This window comes from Lepidochelys kempii, chromosome 1 (assembly GCF_965140285.1).
Source record: "Lepidochelys kempii isolate rLepKem1 chromosome 1, rLepKem1.hap1, whole genome shotgun sequence".
NCBI classification, from domain to species: Eukaryota; Metazoa; Chordata; order Testudines; family Cheloniidae; genus Lepidochelys; species Lepidochelys kempii.
Genome location: NC_136380.1, coordinates 186,216,755 through 186,244,486, shown reverse-complemented (window position 1 = coordinate 186,244,486; position 27,732 = coordinate 186,216,755). Strand labels below are relative to the sequence as shown.

General features: G+C 45.3%; 1 protein-coding gene across 4 annotated transcripts; it reads left to right on the top strand.

Annotated features, from left to right (window-relative positions):
• Positions 1-27,732, top strand: CD80 (CD80 molecule). Of its 4 annotated transcripts, none has more exons than XM_073304479.1 (7): positions 1-115; positions 1,088-1,194; positions 14,881-15,213; positions 18,019-18,297; positions 20,269-20,394; positions 22,491-22,635; positions 25,018-25,097. In XM_073304479.1, the coding sequence occupies exons 2-6, from the start codon at positions 1,098-1,100 to the stop codon at positions 22,616-22,618; spliced, it is 963 nt and encodes a 320-aa protein (XP_073160580.1). In that variant the 5' UTR covers positions 1-115; positions 1,088-1,097; the 3' UTR covers positions 22,619-22,635; positions 25,018-25,097. The 4 variants fall into 4 exon arrangements, with proteins under 4 accessions (XP_073160580.1, XP_073160559.1, XP_073160570.1 ...); XM_073304458.1 differs by having other exon boundaries at positions 14,866-15,213; XM_073304469.1 differs by having other exon boundaries at positions 1,085-1,194; positions 14,866-15,213.

Sequence of the window (27,732 nt, the reverse complement as noted above, 5' to 3'; positions counted from 1 at the left end):
TTGTGCACGGGTGACTGAGAATGAGGTGCTTTGAGCTCTCTTACACAGAGGACGTGGCCAGCTAAGGACTACCCATACCCCACGGCAAGAGGGAGAAGGAGCCCCTGGAATACAAGTGAGTGCTCTCGGTTTTTGTCTTGCTGCGGGTGACTCTGGGGGCCTCTATTGGAGTGGTTTGGCCCTTTGCTTTCCTCTGCTAGCAGTTCACTACTGTCTGGCTGAATGGCATGTTTCTGGTAATGTTGGGCTCTGTGGGGTGCTGACAAGCAAGAATGTGTCATCTTTAAATTGGTCAGAAATCTGCCGGGCTGGAAAGCAAACCTCTGAATACCTTGAGCGGATGATTTTAAAAAGGAGGCTCTTATGAGTTGAGGCAGAATGGGAGGACGCAGGCTTTGAGGACACTGACTCCCTCTTGCTGGGGCCATGCCTCTTTAATAAACAGCTTTCTCCTGAGCTGTAAATCCAGCAGCTCTCCAGCACTGAATTCACTTCCCAAATGCTGAAAGGCCAAAGCAGCTGGGTGCAGTTTGAGGAAGTCCTGAGGCTATTCTAGGCTCCTGGCCAACTCCAGAATAATAGGGGGAGGCACAAAGGTCGTGTAAAGCCAGCCTCCTGATTTTACACCAACCAGAGCCTTGGTGCACTGAGAATGGGGCTCAGTGTGTTTTGTGTATAGAGCAGAGGATTTAGGAATTGGGGCTCCTGGGCTGTATTGCCAAATCTGCCACTGGTGAGTGGCAAGGACCTTGGGAAAGTCACCTAACCGCACCTTCAGAATAACCCCCATAGCACCCAGAACTAACCCTTGAAAAGGCCATTAGACTTTCCCAAGCAAAGCAGATCACCCAGTCCACAATGAAACTCATGGAGGGTGAACAGCACGCTGACACTCAGGCTTAATTAACCAATGTTTGTAAAGTGCTATGGGATCCTGCTGGATGATCAACACTATAGACGTGCTACATGGTGTATCACTCGTCCAAAGAGTTAAGATTTCTGGTCAATGCAAGGGTTCAGTTACTAACTCATCAATTCCTTCTTGTTTCACTCCTTTTCTTTTCTCTGCCTTTTTTTATCCGAGGAGTTCTGAGAAAATGGTGTGTGCGGCTGGGGCTGAACTGATGTGGTCTGGACTGGCGCTAAAGAATTGGTTCTGGCAGGGCCTCTTTGTGCTTCACTTCACTAGTCTAGGTAAGTGGACAAGTTCATTTCCATTTTTGTATCTCAGGAGCTTTGTCTCCCTCGTTCCCCACACTAGGCCGGTGAGGAGCATTGGGGCAGAAACTTGGGGGGCTGGAGCTGCTGCTGCTGCATGTTGTGGGGACAGAGAGAAGACTGCAGCTTCCAAGGTAGTGCCTTTCACTCTTTCTAAAATTTAGTAGAAATATCAGGGTGCTGGGGAGAGCCCTGATGGCCTGTGGGGGTTAATACTCTACGCAAGAACTGGATTTCTGATCCTGGTCCCACTCCTCTGAACAGACCCAACCATAAGCGTGTGTGACCTATGTGCCTATGTTGGGCCCTGCACTCCCCACACCCATGAGGTGCTGTCTAGAAGGGCATCCTCAATTCCATAGCCGCGGCCCCATCGGAGCAGTGCCTGCAGGCCACAGCAGAGAGAGAATTCCCAAGACACCCTTGTCCGCTCTCTGTTTGGAAAGTGGCAGTTCTCCTCCATCTTGGCTTCCTAGGCCAAGTGGGTCACTAAAGACTGCTGAGTCTCAATAGTGTGAGGGGTGAGGGTTCCCCACGGGCAGGGTGAGCACCAGAGGCAGGCAGGAAGGGATGTGGGAAAGTGCCTGGTCTGAGTCTGGGGGGGTCCATGCAAGTGCTACTTTTCATAGGGCCACACAAAGCTAAGAGCCAGCTGTGCTGCCAAGGATAGGCAGGGTGTTAATGGGTGGGTGTTCTCTCATTGCTCAGCGGTACCCTTTCCAGTCACTGAAGCCCTGCCCTGTCCAGTCTTCCCTTGACTGGAAGGATAGGGGCTGATTCAGAGCTTCTGGGACAGAAGTGCTTCTAAGCTCCCAGGAGATGCAGAAATGGAAAGAGATCATTTCTCCTCTGGGAAATGTACAATAAACTGGTCATTGCAAAATCACACAATCAACAATTCCCCTAATGCAGGCTTAGATTACTGGTCTTGGGACTGAGTCATATATCCTGTCCCCTCGCCCTCTCCAAGAGTCTGCTGCTAGGCCCATTGAATTCAATAGGCTTTTGAGATCAGTCCTCACAGCTGTGTGAAATGTTAACACCGGAACCGCAAAGCACATACAGTTCTCCTGAGCTTGGATCCCTTACAGATTTGAAGCATTAGGCTTAATGACAGTTTCCGTGTAGTTCATGACACTTTAGAGCAAACTGTGCTGAACTGTGGCTTTGCATAAAAGTTGTTCAAAATTCTGAGTTTTTCATGGTAGTATTATGAAATGGGGGAAAACTTTGTCATTTCCACAGAGTTTCACTTTAAGATTGAGTTTGTTCAAACCTGAAACTCAAAGCAAAACTTGGGGAATTTCACATGGAATTAAACATGCAGTCCCCTGTAAAGCAAACCACCACGTTTTCAAGGGCTCTTTTCTCTCTCCCAATCTCCTAACCACACATATAAATATGTGTCATAAACATAATACATGTATTTGTGAGTAATGCATCCATCCACACTCATGCTGTAATGCTATGCCGCACTAAACCATCGTGTGTATGTGTATAAGTGTGTGTGTGTACGAGAAGGCCACATTACTGATGAGTAATGTGACATTTTTCCCCAAAATTATACTAAGCCCAGGATAGACAATACGCAGGCCTTCACCACTGACAGTTTTAAGGTCTAATCAATAGAAACAGGAGCTTTATCCCGTTAGAAAGCCAGGAACTGTCCTTTCCAAAGGAACAGTCCTTCTGTTTCTAATCCTGGTAGACTGCAAGATGCTTGATTTGAACACTATGGCATTAACAAGCAGAGAAAAGCTTTGGAGATTTCTAAAATGTACTGGTTATAATTTTTTCTCCACTCTGAGCCGGGGGACTCAGATAGTATCAAGGCATCTTGAAGTGCCTCAAGTTGGGTACCCAAAATCAGTGACTATTTTTGAGCCTTAAATGCTTTTGCAAAATAGAAGCTTTGATACATACCCTACTTTGTGATGTATGGATTAAGGGCTAAATGACAGCAGGTAGATACCATGGTGATGGGCACTCTAGAAGAACCTACGGTAGTCATTATTTTACTATGACATGGAACAAAATTGTTCTAAGCCTGTGATATAAAATTCAGGACCCTTTTAGAGGTTAACTAAAGCTGCACCATGTTTAGGAAACAGAACATTGTATAATAAAATCTAAACCAGCATCACCCCCTGAATACATATGTTTATTGCCCCTTGAGGCGAATAAAATGACCTTCAGTGGGCAATAATTCCTGAAGCTATTTTCTTCAACCTGTGGCACAATATTTACTGTATCAACTATAGCCCTTAGCTTGTGTGTGTGTGTGTATCATATATATACACACACACACACAAGAGCTATAGTGGATACAGTGTGTATATATAGATGCACACACACAGACAGTCACTGTTAGTGATTGCTATAGATAGTGTAACCTCAGGGCTTTCGTTCTAACTCTATCTTTCCAAATGCTCATAACTTTCTGAACATTTCTCCTTTGTGGCTGGTGTTTTTCATGCGTGGGTCCCCGTTCTCAGGTTCCAATACGCTGCACTCAGCACAGGACCTGGGATAGGGCAGGGAAGGGTTGCAAAGGTGGCTTCAAGCCATCTTTGTGCTTCCCCAATTCCCCAGGGCTTCCTGAGATCACTTCAAGTCCTAGCGTAACTTAGAGTAGCCTTAGAGCTATTCTAAGTTATGCTGGCTCGTAACAGCCCCTTAGGGTGGGTCTACACTGCAGCTGGGCTCTAGCCACCCAAGCCTCCACTGGTGCAGCAACATCCACACTGCTATTTTTAGCACACTAACTAGAGCCAAGGTAGCCTGAGTCTGTCAGTTCAGGCTGGGAGGCTCGCTCTGTGCTGCAGTGTGGACGTACCCTTAGAAACTCTTATACTGGCCAACGGTTGCTGGATCTCAGTGTGCTCCTGGCCTACCCCCGGTGTTGGTGAAGACCAGAAGGAGGTGACGTAGAGCCAATGGAGCCATCCTTAGCCATCCATTCTCATTTGCTGGGAGAAGCTCCTACTACCCCTTTAATACGGTTATGCAGCCTCTTTGCCTGCCCGGAGTGGTGCCAAGGGTCAGGATCTGGTTCCTGGGCTCTGGCCAGCGGTGAATTTTTTTGGAAAGTTTTGAGGAAAATCCCTGCAACATTTTTGAGTTATTGGAAGGTGGGGAAATACACTTCCTTCAGCAATGAAAGAAAATGTTTCCTCACCAACAACTCAAAAGAGCTGGGAATCCCCTCTCTAATGCATGTGACAATAGCCAGCTCAGGGAGGAGATGGTTTCTATTGGGCGTGGTGGGAGAGACTAAAAATCAAAAAGGGTAGCATGCTCAATGGGCATCGGCAAAGTTTTCATCAGCTACTAATGACTCTCTGTCCATTTGTGGCCAGTTTCTGTGCAATTCCCATTAGGACTAGGGGCTGTACCGGGGCCAGACTGCAATGAGGAAATTGCAAATGTTTCACTGACGCAGCCACAGCCCAAGCGGTCAAGCCATGCAAATTCAGTTTCTGCCTTTTTGCTACTGCTGCCCCTGTCTCTTTTGCCTTTTTGGATGAGCTGCTGCCTCCTCAGAACCCAAAGATGCAGAAACAATTTATTCAGCCAAAAATATCGGCAGCAAAAGTTAGAATTGACTCCTTCCAACCTTCCACCCCAAGCTGCCCAGAAATATAAAGAGCGAGCTAGAAAGTCTAGTCGGGATCATAGTTTATGGATGCTTTCTTTCCTTTCCCCTCTCTTTGTTCTATTTTCTTTACATAAAAGTAAAAACCCCCAAAGAAATGTACTACATTTAAACTTTGTATTAAGTTGCATATTCAAATGTTCACATCAGGCGCTGTCAGAGTTACTCTGAAGACCTTAGCTCACCTACATTTATCCAGTTAGACTCTTCTATATAAATCCAAACAAATCCAGTGTGCACATGTGTGAGTTCATATTACTCTGAGGCCATTAACTTTTGCTGACTCCTCAGCATTTACATTTGTTGTTTCAGAGTAACAGCCGTGTTAGTCTGTATTCGCAAAAAGAAAAGGAGTACTTGTGGCACGTTAGAGACTAACCAATTTATTTGAGCATAAGCTTTCATGAGCTACAGCTCACTTCATCGGATGCATACTGTGGAAAGTGTAGAAGATCTTTTTATATACACACAAAGCATGAAAAAATACCTCCTCCCACCCCACTCTCCTGCTGGTAATAGCTTATCTAAAGTGATCACTCTCCTTACAATGTGTATGATAATCAAGTTGGGCCATTTCCAGCACAAATCCAGGTTTTACCCCCCCACACACACACACACACAAACCCACTCTCCTGCTGGTAATAGCTTATCTAAAGTGACCACTCTCCTTACAATGTGTATGATAATCACATAATAACAAACATTTGTTGTGTTATTGTTGTATTGAATTTATGTAGAGGTGTTTTGCATTTAATGACGTGAGGTCTTTGTCTGAGCTGTGCGTTCAGTAGATGTATTTTTACATGTGCTGTGCCTTTAGCCAGGTGAGCGACATTGGTAAATGCCCTCAGGAAGGCTGAAGGCTCTAAAATTCAGCGTTGTGCGAAAGAGGCCAGTTGCTGTTTTTAAATGGATCAGAGCTCAAATCTAGTTGTAACAACTCGATTCCCTCCAAGGAACATCACTGGTAGATTCAGAAGGTCATTCGAGAATATGCAAATGGTTCCAAATGCGGAACTGCCACGGACTGTGCTTCTGCTTTTCTCTCTTACCTTTTCAAATATCACTTCAGTTCATTGGTCCCAGGGGACTCCCTGACTGAAAATGAAAGTGCTGACTGACTGCTGGCTGGGCAGTGACTAATGATGACGTCTTCCTACATACAGGACACAGTACATTTCACTTTCCTCTGATTCTGCAGTATAACAACATTGGATAATAAAAATTAAAGGTGGGAAAGATAATCTAGTCAAACCCTGCCACTGCAACTTGCAAACTTGTTCTATGTAGAGCATGTGACCGCCTGTCTACCTTTGACTGTTCTAAGACGTGTTCATCACTTCCTTTGGGAAACTATTTCAGTCTAAAGAGATCTTGCTGTTAGAAAGTGCTTGCAATTCAACATAGATGGTCCTCTCATGGACTCATACTTTTAGCTTTTTTCCCCTTGGGACTGCCCTCTACAATTTCTCTCCATCCTTGGTCTTTATACCTTTCAGATAGTTATAGTCAAATAGTTGTAGAATGCAATTTTATTCTCCTTTAATGATCACTTAGCCGGTTAGATTAAATACATATATATATATAAAATATTTCCTCAACCTCACATTTTGGATTATTGCCAAGATTCCCACCTCAGTGCGCTAGTGGATACATGCCCATTAGAGCAGAGGGCTTGGAGTAAGGACTCTGGGTTTCTATTCCCTGCCCTATCACTAACTTGTGCATTTTCAGGGAAGTCACTTAAACCAAAAGTGTTCACTAATTTGGGGTACCCAATCTGAGGCATGTAGGGCTTGATTTTCACAGGTGTTGGGCACTTACAGCATCTATTCACATAAGGTGTGGGATGGGTATCTGAAAACTTGAGGCACCCAAAATTAGTAGACACTTGAAAATTTGGGCCTTAACCTTTGTGCCTCAGTTTTTCTTGTTATAAAAAGAAAAGGAGTACTTGTGGCACCTTAGAGACTAACCAATTTATTTGAGCATAAGCTTACGTGAGCTACAGCTCACTTCATCAGATGCATACTGTGAAAAATACAGAAGATGTTTTTATACACACAAACCATGAAAAAATGGGTGTTTATCACTACAAAATGTTTTCTCTCCTCCCACCCCACTCTCCTGCTGGTAATAGCTTAATAGCTGGTAAGCTATTACCAGCAGGAGAGTGGGGTGAGGGGAGAGAAAACCTTTTGTAGTGATAAACACCCATTTTTTCATGGTTTGTGTGTATAAAAAGATCTTCTGTACTTTCCACAGTATGCATCCGATGAAGTGAGCTGTAGCTCACGAAAGCTTATGCTCAAATAAATTGGTTAGTCTCTAAGGTGCCACAAGTACGCCTTTTCTTTTTGCGAATACAGACTAACACGGCTGTTGCTCTGAAATCTCTCGTTATAAAGTGGGGATAATACTCAGGCGGGGGTTTTGTGACGGACGTGCTTTGAGAACTGCCTCAGTAGGAAGGTGCTACAGAACGGCAAAGTATTCTACTAGAAAGTACTATTCAGGACTGGGTTCCAACCAGGGACAGATGAATCTTGAAAAAACTTAACAAATTCATCCCAATCTCTGTGCTCTACACATCCCCCTAGAATGGTCTTGCACAACTTCTACTTCTGGTCATGCCCCAAACCAGCAAGCGCAAGAATGCTGAGGAAATGTCGGGGTGGGGGGGGGAGGGAGTTGTTTTAAAGGAACCATCATTTTTCTAACCTCAGAGAAGATCCAGGTTTGGATTTGAATTCTGAGTGAATGTTCAACTCAGTCCTTTCTTATCCTAACTTGGTTTGTCTGCTCCTAGTGCTGGAAGAGGGTTTCAGTGGGTCTTTCACTCCCTCTCCCCTCTCTTCCCACAACAAAAACCGCTCCCCTTCCATCCTATACCCCAGCTCTGCTGATATGCATTAAAGAAAACCACCCTCCCCCCTGCCCAGCACGCATATTCCATTTGTCTCAGAATAACCCGAGTGGGAGGGGCACAATAAAAGTCAAGGCAAATAGACCTTTAAAAAAGTCATTCATCCAGTCTGAATGTCTTCACTTGGATCCAAGCAGCTAAGAAAGCGGAATCCATCAGGGTTTTGTCCCTCACAGCTCCTTGTTTGGATGTAACATATTGGCTAGTGGCAATACAGTCTTGCTACCATGAGTTGTGATCTTTCTTATCTTGTAAACTAGGTAGAGTTGGGACTTGAAGTACCCCAGTGGGTGGCTTGCACAGGGAAGTGGAGTTCAGAGGGCAGTGTTCATGTGCCCCCATTATGGTGACGCTGATGTGGGGCATGTCACTGTGTTGCTAGAGATGGTGCCAAGGTGACACCCTCTTGACTACATGGTTATTAAAGCTTCCCTGGCATGTCTTAGGAGTTACTAATTAAAGATCAAGGCACTTCTAATGCTGAATTGTTTTTCTTATCAGCAAAGTTATTGTCACATCAGTGACTCAGTAAAAATGCCCCCGTCTTACTCAGTGTATCTGCTCCCTGGCTGCAAGTCTTTGGGCTGTGGTCTGCTCACTGTAGTGACACAAACAAGTTTAGGCAAAGTGGGGATGACTGTAGTCCAATTCTTGCTGAGTAAGAATTACAACAATGGACAGCATGCTGATTAGCACCCCATGTGCTCTGCTTTGAACTGCCTGTGACAGGCTTGGGTTAAATTGGGTGGGAGGGAAGTCGTGGTGCTGGACATGCTTTGATCTTCAGTAACATAGTAAACAATGTTGTTATTGAGGTTGATATTACCATCATTAGGCTTCAGAGCTAACTTGCCACTGAGATGAATAGGGGTAACACACTTCCCAGATCTACGAGTTCATGCTGTTTTGCAGGCTCAGCATCAGTGCATCGCTTTCACATGGTTCATGTTTTCCAGGCTTTCTTCATAATCATAAGGGCTAGAGACCTCTTTTAAACCAAAAAAAATAAAATAAAAATAAAAATGTTAAAATGGTGTTAAGATTGAAAGTATGTATCAGTACCTTAAGGATAAAAGAAATTGTAGAGAAGTTGTAATTGTCTTCAAACCAAGCCTTTTAAATCCAGGAAATTGAGGGTTAAGGTTATGCTTAAAAGAAATACAAACATAAGGCAATAACGCACAGTTTGCGGCTTCTAACCCACCTTAACTTTGCCTTATAGAGATGACATGACACAGCTATGTGATTACGTTAAAGGCATTAAGGAGATGGTAAAGTATTTTAGGGACAAAAAGAATCCTAACAATGATATAGTCCTTTACTAGATGGAAGTGGTAGAATTGTCAATGACAATTCAGAAAAGGCAGAAATGTTCAATGAAAAAGCTAGACAATGTAGTGATGTGGTGGTGGTGTTGATGATGAAATATTTTCCATTCCACTAGTATCTCTGGAGATGTTAGACAGCAGCTACTAAAGTTAGACATTTTAAAATCAGCAGGTCCAAATACTTTCATTCGAGAGTTTTAAAAGAGTTGCAGAGGAGCAGTCTAGACCGTTATTGCTGATTGTCAATAAGTCTTGGAACAGTGGTGAACTTCTAGAGGATTTAAAGAAAGCTAATTAGTGCCACTATTTAAAAAGAATAAATGGGATGGTCTGGGTAATCACAGGCCTGTCAGCCTGACATCAGTCCTGGGAAAAATAGTGGAATGTCTGATATGGGACGTGATTAGTAAAGAATTAAAGTAGGGTAATATAATTAATGCCAATCAACGTAGTTTTTGGAAAATAGATCTTGTCAAACTAAATGGATAATTTTTTTAATGAGCCTAGAAGTTTGGTTGATAAAGGTAATAGTGTTGATGTACTATACTTACAGTTCTTGTAAGGTATTTGTCTTGGTACTACGTGGCATTAAGAAACTAGAACCAAATAAAATCAACATTGGAATGCTTTAAATGGATTAAAACTGACTAACCAATTGATCTAAAAATGTAAATGTACTTAGGGAATCATTATCAATGGATGAGTTTTTAGTGGGGTTCCAGAGGCATCTGTTCTTGTCCCTGTACTATTTAACATTTTTATCAATGACCTGGAAGAAAGCATAAAACATCAGTGATAAAATTTGCAGATGACACAAGGATTGTGGGAGTGGTAAATAATGAAGAAGACAGGTTACTGATACAGATTGGTCTGGGTCACTTGGTAAACTGGGTACAAGTAAACTATGTGTTTTAATACGGTCAAGTGTACAGTTATACCTCTAGGAACAAAGAATGTAGGCCATACTTACAGGCTGGGGCCCCCTATTCTGGGAAGCAGTGACTCTGAAAAGGACTTGGGGGTCATGGTGGATAATCAGCTGAACATGAGCTACCAGTGCAATGCTGTGGCCAAAAGGGCTAATGAAATCCTTAGAATTCCAGGGGAATACTGAGAAGGAGTAGAGAGGTTATTTTACCTCTGTATTGGGAATTGGTGAGACTGCTACTCGAATACCGCATCCAGTTCTGGTGCCCACAATTCAGGAAGGATGTTGATGATCAATTGGAGAAGGTTCGAAGATGAGCCCCGAGGATGATTAGATTGGAAAACATGTCCTACAGTGATATTCAGTTACCTCAATCTGTTTATCTTAACAAAGAGACAGTTAAGGTGACTTGATCATAGTCTACAAACATCTGTGTCCAGTATGGAAATTTGATAATAAAGGACACTTCTAGTAGACAAAAGTTATAACAAGATTCAGTGGCTGGAAGTAGACAAATTCAGACTAGAAACAAAGCGTGCTCTTTTTTTTTTTTTTTTTTTTTGTAACTGTGAGAGTAATTAACCATTGGAACAATTTACCAAGGGTCAAGGTGGATTCTCCACCATCAGCAATTTTTAAATCAAGATTGTATATTTTTCTAAAGATGTGCTTTCATTCAAACAGGAATTAAATCAGGGAAGTTCTGTGGCCTGTGGTATACAAGAGGTCAGACTAGATGATCATGGTCCCTTCTGGCCTTAGAATCCATTAATTTGCATGTACGGTCCCAGTCTAGAGGAAATTCAGTTTTAAAAACAAATTCGATTTCTTTCATACCTTTCCCTCCTCCTCATAGAATCAGTACAGAGTAGAATTAAGGTTGCTTTGGGCACAGTTGACACACACTGAAAACCTATAAGGAAATGGGACTGAATACAACTCCTGGTGACATAAAAACCTATCTATTTTTTAAAGAGCTGCTCTATTTCCATCTTCCTTCTCCGCACTACATCTGTGGTGCTTCTGGAAGAAGAGCTTCTGGCCCACCAAGGAGTACCTGGTCACTAAGAGCTGGATTTACAGCTGCTTTGCATTGTCAGAGCGTGCAGCACAAAGCTGCTGAAGCATATTGGTGAACCGGACCCTTAATTTGCAATTGACTTATTGGTGTGCAGGGCTCTCTTACTGATTCCAGCACTTGGGAAGGGGTTCAGGGAGAACCCATTGTTGAGTCCAGTATCTCTGTGCTCCTGCCTCATTTTCCCAGTACAGTGCTGCCTCTGTGCACAGTAGAACCGAAATAGAAGTGCCATAGGAATCCTGTCAAATACTCATGCCCAAGCTAATGTGCAGCCACCTACTATACAGCTACATAATCTTTAAAGCGTACTACCAGTTGGGCCAAATCTACCGAAGACTGCTCTCAGCACATGTGCCCTGTCTTCCTCATACCACTGAGGCATTACAACCAATAGAATTGTTGCATGCAAATTAGCTTCAGAGGAAGGGTGATGATTTGTTGAGTTACCTCCGATGTCACACCAGCCCCACTTATGAGTTACCTGAGCTGTTGACAGGAGCCTGTCCATAGCAAATATACTCATAACAATTAGAGACAACAGTAATTCATCTTAAATACAACCACATTGCCTGAGATATAGCCTATGCCCAATATGAACTATATGGAAATTTTAAAATATCTGTTATCCCATTGCTAAGATCATTTGGGACAGGAAAATAATGAAGCAGGTGCAAATTTATTTAAAGACCTACTTAATTAATTTTAATTGATAACCTAATTATTGAATTTATTTGTAAATTCTTGGAAAAATCACTTTATGGATATATGTATTGTATATTTTGATAGCTGATGTTGACAGTTTGTGTTTTAATGGTTATAAAGCTTTAATTTTTTGAACCTCAGTATCTTCTGTCATTAAATAATTTCCTGACCCCGCAACTGTTAAAAAAAAAAAAGATAAAAAATAAAAAATAAATGCTTAAAACCCATAATTTTGCACAATGGAGAAACTTTAAATTGAAAAAAATTAAAATACTTAAAAATAACCATTGATATTATCCACTGAAATTATGTATATAAATTCTGCCAACCTTACTGCTAACGCTTCCTTATTGCCTTGTTATGCTCAGAGCACCTCTCCTGATCAGCACTCTACTCCTTCTGCCTGACCCATGCAGAGATCTAATCATAGCACTGTCTCTGATCAAGTAGGTAGTAAAGTGGGAATCACCAAGCAAATGGAGTTGGAGTTCCTGTGTCCTTTGTAGGAAGCAACTAAGGAAATCCCTGCATCTTGCTCTCTTCTGTGGGAGGAGTGAGAGAACTGAAATTCCTTCCTCTATCCCTGACTCCTTCATCCGTGGGGTCACAATGAAATATCCATTCTGGGAACAGAGAGCAAGGACCAAGAGGATTTCATAGGCGGGTTGGGAAGAGGGGGGAATTTTTGTCTAGATGATTCATTAAAATGTTTTTTCCATAGTGGATGCCTTCTACAGAGTATGGTTATGGGGAACATTAGGTACGTAAATCTGGACTGGCTTCAGTTTTCATGTTTGCTTTGCAATTCACCTTTAAAGTAAACTCATATGAACTGGGGACTTTTGTGGAGCTGCATGACTCTCCCTGGACTGTGGTTGCTTCAGGCTTAAAGTGTTCGGGTTGCAGTTTCATGGGTGCAGTGCCTTTTAAGGGCAGGTGTGACATCAGCAGGAGTTTCCAGCCTCTGCATATGTACTGCCGAGGAGGTTTTTGTTCTCCTTTTGGTTGCAGAGGAGACTCTTGGTGGCAAAGTGTGGAGAACCTCATGCAACTCATGATGCGATGTCTCATTGACATTTACAGCTACGCCCACTCTTCTCTATAATAAAAAAAAGCAAAAAACCCAGCTCCATTGGGTGGTGATATCAGGCCAAAATCCCAAAGTTTCAGTTGCTGTTATCGGAAGTCTAGCAATGATAGTAACTGAGCTGGAAGGAGACACAAGCAGGAAGAAGACAGACACACTCAAAGAGGAGGAGCAGCAAGACATGCAGCTTAAGGTGGGCTGCGTTACACAGAGTAGCACACCTGATTGATAAAAAAGAGCTCTCCTTGGGATCTGTCACTAGCGAGGGGGCAATGAAGTGCCTGAGTCAAAGAAGAGCTCCCCAATTAAATGGAAAACACAATTTTGTATTTGCTGGACCTGGCATTTTTCTAAATGTTTCCTACTGATTTGCCATAAGGCAGGTGGGTGGAGCAGGGGCATGTGCTCTGGCAATGGATTCCCTGTGTATTTCATGCTGGAATCATGAAATCTCATGCTTTCGATTTGGTTTGGTGTCTGAATTGTGAACTCTGGTTAATTGCAGGCACGCCTCCTGCAAATCAGGGAGCACCGGGGCAGGCTAAGATTTTTTTCCTTCTCTAGCACCTTCCAGGGAGGATCTCAGAGAGCTTTACAAGCAATGAGTTAAGCCTTAGGAGACCCTTTAGGGTTGGTAAGTATCGTTATCCCCACTTTGGGAAACTTGGCCACAGAGAGGTTAAGTGACTGGCCCAAAGCTACTCAGCAACTTATGGCAGAGGTCCCAATAGAACTGCCCACATTTTGCTTGAACCACAAGATCATTCTTTCTCTCCAGACACTGCTCTGTCACCACTCTGGGCCAATCAATCCTCAGCTAGCCTCTGCTCTGCTATCACGGGTCCTCTCCAGCCTTCCAGCTTGCCATCACCTCTGATGTCCTACCTCCACTGTGTGGCCAGATGGAGTGGGGGGAAGCTACTGTAGTGCTGCATTGCAGGACTAAGCATGGGAGCAGAGTGCAAAGGGGATACTGCAAAGCAGGGGAACCACTGCAGGACAGGGCTGGGTTGATCTTTTCTTTTTTTCCCCTTCATAAGTGTGCTGGCCTATTGTCACAAGGATGCTCATGAGCACCAAGCTGTGACATTGGTTTGTTAGCATAGGGGATGCTCATGAGCAGCGAGCTGCTAGTTTGGGTTTAGTGAGGCTCCTCATAAGCACCAGGGTATGTATCCAGATTTACTGTGGGGATGCTCATGAACTGTAGGCTATGTGTCTTGGTTTGTTCTTGTAGAGATGCTTGTGAATGTCGGACTATGATGCTGGCTTGTTGTTGTAGGGTTGCTCATGAGTGCTGGTGTGTTGGCTTGGTTCTCCCTCCCTTCCCTTTACAAGAAAGATGCATTGCTGTATTTGCTTGGGGTTGGGGAAACACACAGGAAAACGACAGGGATTTTGCAAACAAACAGCTCTAGGAAGAGAGAGAAGAGATGTTTTGGTCCCTAACAGCTTTGACAACATACATCACCCCTTTAATGACAATAGTGATGATTACTTACTCTGAGTTTTGAAAGTTGTGACCTATTCTGCTTTCCATGCAGATGCTGCTGCTCTATTCATTTTTGCTAATCCACAGGTTTAGCAACCATTTTTTATTACTTAGATCTAGGGTGACCAGATATCAACTGTGAAAAAATGGGACGGGGTGGGGGGTAATAGGCATCTATATAAGAAAAAGGCCCAAAAAACGGGACTGTCCCTTTAAAAACGGGACATCTGGTCACCCTACTTAAATCCATACGTGAGACTGGAGCATCACAAGAACACATCACCGAGACAGGTCCCTTCCAGGAGAATATTTCAGTGTAAACTGGACAATGGAAAGCTCGGGCACGTCAGTGGGAGTAGACTGAGTTGTGATCAAGGGTGATGGAGTTGTAGGCAGAATGGGCATTACGGGTATATGACTGTCTCATGACATATGTTGTTATTTCCAGTTTGTTTCCCTGCAGTCTTTGCACAGGAAATGATGCTCAAAGCCAAAGTGGGAGACAGCGTCCTCCTGCCCTGCTGCTATAAACTACCCAGCCTATACGCCCTGTTTAAATATCGTGTTTACTGGCAAACAAAAAATTCGGAAGTAGCGATTGCTTACTCAAAAGGTGTGCAGCTCAAGACCGATGCAAAGTATGAGAACCGGACCACGATGGACCTACAGAACCTCACAATGTCGATCTTCCCAGTGAAACTATCAGACAACGACATATATAAATGCATAGTTCAAGAGCTAGAGGATGGAGCTTACAAGCGCGCATGTGACGTGACTGTGGTTTTGGCAGTTGTAGGTAAGTGGTGTGACCCAAATCATCAGAAGCCTTTAATTAATACACAAAGACCCAGGGGTTAAGATGGATGACTAGATGCATCATTGACTATGGCAACAGAACAGATAGGCCATAGCATCCTTGAGGAAGCGTAAGCATGGCTAGACTCAGCATTAGGATTCTATTTCCAATAGGATTACCTGCCATCCCCCTTCTTTAGCTCTGTCCTCCTACATGGCAGTCCACACTCAGGGCCAGATTTACACTTTACACACCCCTAGGCACAACATCTTCAGCGCCCCCCCACTTACTGACTCCCCACTGCCCAGCGCCCCCTGCACACACCCCCTCCACAACTGCCCAGTGCCCCACATAACCTCCCCCCACTACCCAGCGCCCCAACACACACAGACTTCCCACACCCGCCATGACCTAGCACTCCTCACCTCCTCACCGCCCAGAGCCCCCCCATAAGTCCCCCTACAGATCCACTCTCCTGTGCCCTGGCCACACTCACCGGTCCCGCTGGGAGGTGACTACGTCCACCGGGCTGAGCCGGCAGCACAACCAGGGCCAGTCAGGGATTGCTCTGGCCCCTCAGGAGAGCCGTGATCAGCCAGGCTGGAGCAGAAGTGGGGCCTGCCCACTTGCCCAGCAGGGCCCTCTGCATTGCATTGCTGAAGCCCCCCCGCCGCCAGGACTGGAGTGGCAAACTGAATTTTTTTTGGCACACAACTGGGCCATCCGCAGATGTGTGCTAATTGGGCTGTATGCAGCCCGCGGGCCGCAGGTTGAGAATCACTGGTGAACGTTTTAATTTTTAACTCATTTTTAACTTTTAGGTACTCCTAGAACGCCGATGTCCCTAGGCATGTGCCTACTGTGCCTAATTGGAAATCTGTTCCTGCCCACACTACTTCAAGCATTGAAAGCGGGTCTCCCCGCCCTCCCTGCCTTCCCTTGCCTGCTAGTAGTCTCTTTGGCATGGAGTTTATTCTGGGAGCCGCTCCAGAAAGTGCCATCACTGGTCTGTGCTTTGAGCTATTTGGCCCCTTGCTGCTTTCTAGGGTGAGGCACAGAGAAGTTGGGTCTCTCTCGTAGGGCAGGAGGAAGCGTTCCCTGCAAGGGAAGGTATGGTATGGTGGGAACACTGCTTTCTGGCCAGGCCCCACCTCTCAGCAGCCATAGACCCTTCCTGGTTTTGCCCCATCACTCTTGGAGAGCCCCACAACATTCTAGGGGACTGGCCAGTGCTGTAGGGATGAGACACTTCCATGCCCTAAGGGTTAAATAAGCCTGAGCTCAGATCTGTGCTTAAATGGCACCTGGTTGAAAGGGGTTCCAGACCCAGCCAATAAAAGTTGTACTATTCAAGCTGTCATTGAGGAGTGCACATGTCAGCCCCACATGGGGGGAAACCCCCTCTGGTTGGCTACTTTGCCACCTGCTGGGGTGTAAGCAGCCAATCAGAGCTAATGCAGGGACCGGCAAAGCTCTTCCTCTGCCCTGCCTTCCCCCACTCCCCAGGAGCCTATTCTTCCAGGAGAGGAGTGGTGAGCAGGAAGAGCCCAGCAGCTCAGGATGGCCCTGCTCCTTCTCCCCACCCCTCCTGTGAGCAATGGGGACAGGCTGGTGCCTGTGGTCTCTCCTTTGCCAGCAACACCAGCATGGGAAGGGGGACAGGGGATGCCACTGCAGCCACTCTTGGCCTGGGAAGTGACAAGGGGAGTGAAGAACCCCAGGAGCTGCAGGAAGAGCAGACATGAAGCTGGGAAAGGGCAGAATTGATGAGGAGCCAGGGGGGTAGAACAGATGTGGGAGCAGAATTAATGGGGCGGGTAGGGGAGACAGGCAGATGTTGATGATGTCACTTTCATTTCTATAGAAAATGATCTTTCCTCCCATGCACACTTTTTCAGACCAATGTAAGCACTGCCCCCAATAAATGGTTTAGTGGAGGAACAGGAGTGCTGTTGCTCAAAACGAATCTGAACCTTTCGTGGAAATTAGAAGAAATTCTATTCGCATCATCATTTTCCATTTGCACGGCTGCCTCTGTGGTAGCTGGTTTCAACTGAGAATAGAGACATTGATTTCTTTTTGACCCATATGACAGCAGAAAGTCCCAGAGATCTCGCAGGGAAGCCTCTATCTAGGTCCATGAATAAGCACTGGAATCTTCCACACCTTGAATGTGCATCTCTCCTGAGGTTTTCCCATCACTAGACCTCAGCCTGCCTTGCAGCAGCATGTATATAACACCCCCTGGTGTGCAGGGAACCCTGAAGGAACTGTCTCCCTATCAGCGAGTGAGAACTGAGGTGAAAAAAGAGACTTGTCCAGTTTCTTGCCTCCTATATTTCCAGAACACTCCACTCCCCCTCTTGTGGGGTGCATCTCCTGTGGAGAGGAATATTCCTAGTGTTGACAAATTACTAGGACAACAGTGACTGAAAGTTGTTACCATGTGATGACTGTTCAATGCTCCTGTGTGAAATGAGCTAGTGGTTTCAGTCCAGTTTCTGGTTTAGCATTTTTGGTTAAGAAGGACACCTTACAAATGACCGTATGTCTAGAGAGACCGCACGCCACCACTGAATGTGGCAGCTGCTGAAACAGTGCACTGCAATACTGGAAAATAGTTTAGGACAGGAAGTGAAGGTGAATACCAGAATTCCCTATCCACCTGTAACTTTAGAAGGAATTTGGCGGCATTAGAATGCAAAGTGCTGTGGGCTCTTTAATGACAAGGCGTCAGGAAGCCTGCAATTTTGTGCTTCATCTGACAAAATGGTAATTAAATCTCTCTCACTACCTTTGCTCCAGCTGACTTCAGCAAGCCGGTCATATCAGCGGATGTACCCAAAGATGCTTGTGGCTCAACTGAGGTGATGGTGAACTGTTCTTCTCATGGGGGCTTTCCAAAGCCCAGAGTCTCCGGGATCCTCAATAATATGTCTGTGGATTGGCAAACCAAGCCAGCTGCCTCAGAAAACAGTCTCTATAATGTCACCGCCAAATTGCAGCTCAATCTGACTGAAGACATTGTCCTCACATGTACCATTGAGTATGATGACTTCAAAGTGTCCTCTAACTACTCTCTGAGTAAGTTTCTGCCAATTGTACGCAGTGTGTAATGAACTTGTGGAACTCGCTGAGGTACATAGCTCAGAAAGAAGGGTGCATTTACTCATGTCAGAATCGTGTCCACAGTTACACTAACATAAAACTTGCAAGCCCTCTCATTCCTGGCTCAAGGTCTGTTACTGGCTGCAATAATCAGGAAGAAATTCCATCTTCCCACACTCAGTAGTATTCCTAACATATGTATGTAGTAATGTACCATGATTGTATACAGTGCAGTGCAAAATAGAGGATCATACAATAAATAGGCCTGTGCCTGGAAAGGGGCAAGTGATAACAGACAGGGAGGGTGATGAAAGGCAGTACACGGAATGTGAGGTAGTCGTTACAGTCTAAATGCTTCACAGTGCAAAGGAGCTTGCAAGAAGATGCTTAAAGCCAGAGATTTAAAATAACATTTTTTATTAAAAACAACATTTAAAACATGTTTCTATGCCCAATGTTCTGACTGTATGGATCCAGGCATTTCCAAGGGAAGCTAAGGAGAGATGCTGCTGCCCTTACCCATGGTAAATAGTGCCTTATTCATCATAGTCCTGCTGAACTCAATGGGACCTCTGAAGGTACCATTCAGCTTGAGCAAGGAGCTCAGAACCTGGCCCTCAGAGAATATTGCTAATAGCTGGACATAATGTCTAAATTCCCAGGAGGAAACAAGTATGAAGAAAAGGGCTCAACAGTATACTGCGTGGAATAGAAGAGAAGGAAGAAAAATCCCAGCAAACTAATCATAAAAAAACAATAGCCTGAGGTGATGACTGATTCTTTGAAGGCAGGGAGGGGAAACAACAGTGACAACAACAAAAAACACCTTTTGATTTTTAAAGTCGGTGGCCACTTTCACTTCAGTTTGTTGGGAACAGTCCTTAAAGCAACAAATGCTTGGGAGTCCCAGCTCCGGGCTAGCAGGGCTCACACGTGCAGCTGACAAGATTATGGGGAAAATAAAGCCAATGTCCAGGAAACTGAATGCTGCTAAATTTAGCCCAATCTTAGAATCATAGTCATTAGCAAGAGAAAAGCCCTATGAGATGAAGCATACATTTAGGCCATCTTCCTGCCAATGCAGGAGAGCTCCTTACTATAGAAGTGGTAATATGTGTCTAGTCTTTTAAATGTTCTAAGTGACAGGTGTTCCACCATCTGATGAGAATGGCAAGAGCATCTGAATCCATTGAAATAAAATTCCAGGCCTTCACTCTTTTTGCCCCCTACTCAGAGAACGATAGCTCAAATATGCCTTTTGCATTCATAGGTCTCTTTTATGTATCAGCCTGGAGGTATACATACTGCCCTGGCTTAGGTGTAAATGTACCTGAAACAAGAGAACCTGAGTAGTGCCTCTATGACTGGAAGTTTAATGCAGACTGTTCCTTAAAGGAAAAGAGTTTTGTTACTTCCCCACATAAACACCCATGGCCAACAGAGGCTTCTCAGGGCAGGCAGTGTCTGCTCTGTTAATCAGATAGGTTATGATCCTTAGTTCCTACTGTGTATTACCTCTGAGTGCACCTTTTTATGTCAAATTTGCCTATCTGCTTTTAGATATTCCCAGCCTTGCAGAACTCATGTAAAACACAGTTCATCCATGCCCAGTTCTGGAAGAAAATCCAGCACTTAAAACTACACAGATGTCATAAAAACCTTAAACCCAGAAAAATACTCTTGGGGAATGGGAGGCTTCCTCACAGCTTGAGTTCTAGCTTTGTCACTTTTGTGTACCAGGGAGCATACCCTGCCTGGAACTCCATATAGTTCAGCGACTATAAGGAGTGGCTGGATAATGTATTGCAAATAAGCATGTTACTGGCAAAAATAGCATTACTTGGCATTAGAATTTGGACAGAACAGGATTCTCAGACCCACTCTTGTGTGAAAGTGGCACTATGGTGAAGGGCCCTTCAGTTATATTTATCAATCCTTTCTTCTCAGAAAAACTAAAGGAATGTTCTTCTCCAAGACTTCTGCCCCAGGGGGCCATTATTGCCTCGAGTTTGGTTCTCATCTGCATCTTCCTTGTGGCCATTGCCTTGCTTTTAAAATATTTCTGGTGTCATGGTAAGTACAGTTCCTTTAATGAGAGTCACATTCATGGGCTGTTTTCTGTTGCCTCATAGAAAACTTGATAAAATGTACTATTTGGAAACGTTTCTGTTGATAGACTGGGGAAGGAAATGCAGAATATCCAATGCTCTGTTTGTATTAATTGTAACTGTCAATGTCACGGAGTATAGATTCATTACAGGGCTTTCCTAAAGGTTGGCAGCTATGTAGGTCCAGGGTTTTGGTTTGTTCCATTATAGGCAGGGAGCAACTGAGCCATTTGGGTCAGCATCAGAAACTGTGCAAAGTTGAATGATGTTTAGATCTAGGCCAATTTGGTTCAGACCTGTCTTTATGTACTGAAGCATATAAAGGAGCCCTTTGCCAGGGCTGTCACTGCTGTATAATCATCAAAAATATAGTGGAGTTTTTACCATTTAAAAAGACTTTGCCACCTATCCTCAAGCCCTCCACTACCAAGCTCCTATTTGCACCATCCCCTTGCTTCCCCCAGAATAACTTGGGGCCAGACTTACACAGCTATTTGGGCACCTGAAGATGCAGAGAGGCACCTAGTGGAATTTACAAAAGCAGAGTAGGCATCTCACTCCCACTGAAAGTCAACAGGAGTTAAGCACCTAACTCCCTTGGGCACTTTTGAAAATCCACCCAGAAACCTCTCTTCATCTCTAGGAATCTAAATACCTTCGTAAATCAGGCCCAAGAAAAATACATGAGCCTTACAGTGTGTCCTAAGGGTCACACAATCTAGGCTTTGGTCACAGGGGAAGTGAGCTTCAGAGTCCAGAATCATCCCTGCAGTGAAGATGCACTCTCAGTAGCCACTATCCTATTTATCATAGAATGTCAGGGTTGGAAGGGACCTCAGGAGGTCATCCAGTCCAACCCCCTGCTCAAAGCAGGCCCAATCCCCAATTTTTGCCCCAGATTCCTAAATGGCCCCCTCAAGGATTGAACTCACAACCCTGGGTTTAGCAGGCCAATGCTCAAACCACTGAGTTATCCCTCCCTCCTAAAGCAAGCACTGTTGGCCTGCATGTTTGAGCTGATCATAGTTGCAGTGCTGCCCCTCACTGGGAGAGGTTATTTCTAGTGTAGCTGGGACCCAAACCGCTGAAGGGCATTTATTTTCCTTGGGTGCACCACTGCTTCTGCAGCTAATTTCCAACGTGCTGTCTACAAGTGAGGAGTTGGGGTTTTGGTTTCTATCCGCTCACCCTACAAAATCAGCCTAGGCTCTGAGAGTCAAGCAACACTGTTTCCTCCTAATGCACCATCAGAGGCAGATTAAGCTTTTCTGGGGCCCTGGGCCACAGCAAGAGGGGGGTCCCTCCCTACCTCTTCCGCCTGCAGCCTTGCCCCTTCCGCCTGTGACCCCACCCACAGCCCCACCCCTTTCTGCCCCTTCCCCAGGGGTGGGGCCCAAGGGCCCACCCGTGTTCCACCCAGGGTACCCCCCATTTTGTCCCCCCACTGCAGCCCTGCAACTCCTTTTGCTCCTTTCTCTCCCCTGCTCCCCACAGCCCCAAGACCGGAGAAGCTCTGTCCCCGTGCCATGGCCCTGGGGCACAGCAGGAAGTGAGAGCTCCTACAGTCCCAGGCCACCAGGGGTGGGGTGGAGGGAGGGTTTTGCCCGGGGACAGGGGTGGGGGCCGCTGCGGGGGAGGGAGGGCTGGCTTTGGAACAGGGTCAGGGGCTGTTGGGGGGGCTTTCCACATCCTGTGGCTTCAGTGGCAGAATTTTTCCAGTGCCCCCCAGTCGGTGGGGTCCGCTGGGCACAGGCCCCATGTCCTGAAGTCCTAGTTCTGCACCAGCGGGATTTGGTGTATATCTGCGACACCACCCAAAAGGCCCAAACCAGCCAATGAGAATATGGTTATAGACAATCGCTCGAACATGCTGAAGGGAACAATCCTGCCAAGTGAGTGATGGCACTAGAACGAAGAGCTCGTCTCCATCTGGTTTCCTTGATTATACTCTGATATTCCACTTGAAGGGATCAAAATGTGGCTGAAGGAAGCATTTGGATCCAGTACTGTTGAGTGCACTGGAATTCTGAGCACTTAAGAGGGTTTGTCTTCTTTCCATAGGCTGCGAACAACTGCGGTGCTCTCACTCCCCTGTCCCCCAAGATCCAGTAGTGGGAACTGAAATAAAAGAGGGTGTAAGAGTTGTCATTCACTCCCCTGAAGTAACGTTGGAAGCAGAATCTTTCTGATTAGACCGTATTTGCAGGTAACTTTCTCCCCCGTTTGTTGAGGGCAAAATAGATGCTCCTATGCTATGCAGTGGGTAACGTTAGCACACAAATTGTTCTGTTGTTTTCTGGGGTCAAGGCTGTAGGGCTTTGTGGCCACTCACATTTGGACAGATGACATGATCTTCTGGAGTGAAGGTGTCTCCCAGCTGGATAACTGCAGAGATTTTGTTTATATTTAAAGTGAACGTAGTAATGGTGAAAGATGCCAGTGGTCTTCAGTTTCTTCAAGTCTCTTGATCCTTTTCGCAATATAATGGGTACTGCATTAGTGTAAGTTCCCTTCCTGCCACCCCTCCAATTTGCCCCAGCTCCAGAGTTCACACCAGCAGGGGAGAAAGAGGAGCTCTTGATAAATCGAGCTCTTGGTTGCTCTGCGGAGACTGCAGACCAGGAGGCTGGTTATTGCCTTAGAGGTGGGTTTGTTCATTTCACAAACAAGCCAACAAACAACTCTCAAGGCCAATGTCTTTCAGTCGCTACTAAATTGAATCCGATTTGACCTGTTCACCAGCTATCAACCTCTTACCAGTCTGATGTGCTATCCTGGCCCCCTGGCAACTATTTCTGGTGAACTGCACATAGACCATGTGCCTCTCCTGCTACATATAATGGCCACAGTGGCCAGAGGTGTTGAGAGTGGGCACAACTGTGAGTGAACAACTCAATTTTTCATAATCGGCTCCTAAGGTCTATCTACGCAGCTGCCAGCAGTGAGCTTCCCAGCCCAGGTCAACAGACTCAGGCTCAGGGGGCTCACACAACCACGCTGGAACTAGCTGTGCGGACTGCCCACCCTCCCACCCCAGACTTCAGACCCCGAGCTGCAACATCTACCTGGCTATTTTTAGCATGGTAGCGTGAACCCTGCAAGCCTGAGTCTGTTGACCTAAATGCTCATCCATCTCTGAGGCACTTCCCTCCAAACCCTCCTCTTCAGTAGCTTGAGGAGAGTTTTCTCCCTCTCAGGATTCCCAATGTGAGCAGTGAGGTGGGCGACAGGGTGTGAGGTATCCAATAGCTTCATTGGAGCCCCAGAAGGAGGAGATGGCTTGAAAATGCTGTTTATTTTTGATAGATCAAGTGAAAGATGTTGGGGAGGTTTCTGGGGAATGGTCAACATGGAAATGGGGGTGTTAGAAAATGGAAGCACAAGTGGGTCACTGTCCTATAATTACAGAGTGAGGAAAAACTCTGGTTACACCTCTACAATGACTTTGGGCACGGGGGAGCCCCTCTCCTTACTCCTGATACCTGACTTGATTTACAGCTGACTCTTCCTCTTGAGGACCCAGATTGACAAATAAGAATCAAAGCAAAGGAAAAAATAAATGCTATTGAGTAAGGCTCAGAATTACAGATCTTTGAGATGCTGTTTCCAAATGCCTGGGGGTTGGGGATGGAATTGGAACTGCTCAACTGTGTCTTAAACCCTGTTCTCCTAACAAAGGTTTTCCTATAGGTGAGGGGAAGGAACGGGGGGAGAGTGGATCTGAGCAATAAGAGCTAATAATTATTAATAAATAATTATTTTGGGGGAAATGTCCTGGGTTCTCTCTCTGCTGTCCCAGTGGCCAGTGTGTGCAGCATGGTGACAGGTGTGAAGTCCTAGGGCGTCACGCTTGTTTGTTTTTCTGTTCTGAGAATGGATCGGCTCACAACTTGACAGGCTGTGAGAATGAAGGAAGGGGAAATCATCATAGTTAGTGTTTCTCATTTCCAAACCCAGCCACCCACTCTCACTGTCCTATGGGGAAGGCCCCATCTGGAACAGATACTAAATCTTGGTTAGCAAGTAGTCCGAGGGGGTTTATCAGCACAGATTCTATGGTAGGAGTTTCCCTACTGAATAAATTCATTCCACTGCATTCCTCTTTCTCAAAATCCTCCTGGCTATTCTGTAAATATTTGGTTGTTCCCAGTCCTGATGCTTGAAATAGCTGCTGTCTAGTGGGCAGACCTGTAGATCAGGTGTCAGAACTACTGAGATCTGTTGCTGATCTTGGGACAGTCTCTTACACTAAAATGCAGAGTTTATCTAAGTACCAACCACAGCCCGTTGTAAGTCAGATAGGCTGGTTTGCTGCTGATTCATTCTTACTGCCCAAAGTAAACCCTATCCCCAGACAACCTGCAGGCTTTCACAAGGACCAAAGACTGGCCCAGATTCCAACCCAAAGTGTGGCGCCCTAGTGGTGTGTGGCTTGCTGTGCCTGCCCTCACCCAGGCAAAGCACCCCGTCTGCTACTGCTTTTTAGATTAGATGCCGTCATGAAGTCTGCAGATGGTTCTGTTATCTCTGACAGTCATTTTCATGGATGTTTTAGGAGTAAAAAAATCTAACCTTTGTGTCCCCTCAGATCTTGTACCCCGTGTGCCCTGCACTGCAGTCCCCATTGTCCTCTGTGGCCAAGGCTTCTTCCATAGACTGTTTGGCTCTTCCAGAAGAGGATGACGGAGCAGGCAGGAAATCTGCTCAAGAGGACTGGGAAAATGGTGTTTTGTGAATAAACACCACCACCACAGAAGCGTTCGGACAGTAACGCACCAGAGCCCTGTGTCTGCAATGCCACCTCAAAGGAAGCTCCATTTTCCTGATTAGCTGCAAGAAGAAATATTGCCAGCATCCTGATGCTCCAGGACACCACCTGCCTCCTCAGAGTTTGGGATGTTTGGCTTTGACACTGCCACTAAGGCGAGGGTGGCCTGTGGTGCTTTACCAGGTAGCCCATCTTTAGTAAGGAGGGGCTGGCCCTTGGGAGATGACAGGTCCCAATGTACAATCTTGAGCCAAGCACAGACTGCACCTCTTTGTTAGAGCTGAGGGCAGCTGTAATCTGTTCCATTCTATGCATGGTCCTTGGGCTTGGACATGTTGCCAGTAGAGTTCTTGGAGTAGAGTTTGGATTAAGAATGTATTGAGGACCTGACAATCACAGATGTCTCCTGTCTTGGGCCCCTTCTCCAGTAAGGATGCAAGGTTCAGCCACTCCTTAAGGAAGAACTGAACAGAGACAGGGAAATACGTCTTATGCTTATTTCACCAGCCATAACATTTAGTGTAGTCTGGAGTGACATTAATATACTGACACCCTGCCCATTTGCTAACTAACGTGCGTACAGCTATCTGCCTCATTTGCAGCGCAATGCTAGTACTCGTGACCTGTTGTCCCAAAAACCTCTCCAGCTAGTGAATCAAAGATACAGCTCTGCTAGTTCACCCCAAAGAGGAAGCTGATGTGCCAAAAGCTCATCTGCACATTCCAGCCAACTAACAGCATGCAGACACACCCAACTGGTACTTTTTATATGTATTTCCCCTGGTCAACACTCATATGTGGTCAGATTGCTCAGCAGCTAACTTACATGAATGTAACATGAAATAGAAAATTTCTGTCTAGTACCAAAAACACAGGTCTGCTCCTCTTAAGGGTGTGTGGGGATGTGTGAATACAACACCCTTGTTACCACTGCTTCTCCACAAGGCTTGAGGTGGGCTGAGTCTTTAGTTTCTTGCAGGAAACTTGGTAGTATGGGACTACCCTGGCCAAGGATGCTGCTGTTCAGTCTATGGCTGCTGTTCTCAGAGTCTGTCCCCTGTATCCATTCAGAAGCTGAAGCATGGAAGAGCCCGACTTGGGCTCTAGCATTGGATAGGACCTATCCAGATCTCGCCTGAATGGTTTTATTGCCTACTGTGTAGGAAAGAGCGATTTCTCATTTTGAGGGGAAAACCAAAACCCAACAGGCTGCTTGCACAATGGGATTTACTAACATAACTCCGCCCCAGTTTGCTTATCATATTCTATTCTACCCCTTCTGCTTTGTCTTTAAAGCTAACTGGTTATAGGCTCTGTGAGTTACAGCTTCATTCAGCCTGTTCTGCAGCCATTGTTCGGGGGGGGAACCAGTAACCGCATGGCAGTAGTGCAGAGTGGATACTAACTGTGGAGACTGGTTGCGCATCACAGAGTTCTCATTGGTCACTTTTTTGACGTTGCTGCAACCAATGAGTGCACAGCTGGGAGGCAGCACTGGGACACCCTAATCCTACACTCCTCTTTCTGGTAAATAGGTGTGTATGAGAGAAATTACTGGCGGGAAACCAAGCCAATAAAGGCAGCTTAAGGAAGCTCAAGCTCTGGGTGAGACACCTGTGCAAGTTAGGATGGTGGTGGGAATGGTGTCACATTTTTCTTTTCTTCCCATTCCTACTACCCACCAACCAGTCTGTACTCTTGCTACTGACAGCTTTAACTACTGCATTCTCCTACTGGGCCACGGTCTACTATGCCACTCTGTACTTACTTGCCCACTCTCAGCTTTGTGCCTTCTTTCATGCTGCTCTGTAACTTCCCCCTCTCCTCCTAGAAATGCATCTGTACCACAATGGCTTTCCTGTTTAAAATAAAAACAAAACCAAAAAGCACCAGGCGTACTCCCAACCCTCTTCCTCCAGCTGTTCCATACTTAATATGCGATCCTAACTGAAGCCTGTAAGCTCTCTGGGGCAGGGTTTTTCTGTTGAGCATATGCTTTTGTAAATCACCAGATACCCTTCGACATTGTAAATAATTCCTTCTAGCTGAGCTAAGGGATTTCACACTGACAGAAATACAGGAAATGTAGGGTTTGATTTTTCCCACACCATAAAACATGTTTTATGTTTTCTACTGTCTCACAGTGTTTTCAGTGAAATGCACATGGTTTCCATGAGACCTTTCAGCTTATTTAATGTCTGAACCAATGTAACAGGTGAACTGCTTTCAGTTTAACATCTTCATTTTGGCTAAGATATTCTATGGGGTTTTTTTCCCCCTTAATTGTATTAAAAGGTAAACTCTGCATTTGGTTTCCTTTTCTTAATAATAAACATATCCACTCTATGTGCTGAGAAATTACAGGAGCTCATTAGCTTCTACACTGGCTAAAAGCTATATAGTCACAGAGTAAGCAGCAGGATGTAGATCTACAATGGGGAATCAGGGTCAATCGTGCACCACCTAACATTTAAAGAACAGGAGTACTTGTGGCACCTTAGAGTCTAACAAATTTATTAGCGCTTAAGCTTTCGT

Excerpts from the sequence above, each read along its gene's own strand:
- CD80 (XM_073304458.1), top strand. The coding sequence starts at position 1,098 with ATGGTGTGTGCGGCTGGGGCTGAACTGATGTGGTCTGGACTGGCGCTA. Across the intron at positions 1,195-14,865 it reads GCTTCACTTCACTAGTCTAG|TTTGTTTCCCTGCAGTCTTT; the intron begins GTAAGTGGACAA and ends TGTTATTTCCAG. Across the intron at positions 18,298-20,268 it reads GTCCTCTAACTACTCTCTGA|AAAAACTAAAGGAATGTTCT; the intron begins GTAAGTTTCTGC and ends CTTTCTTCTCAG.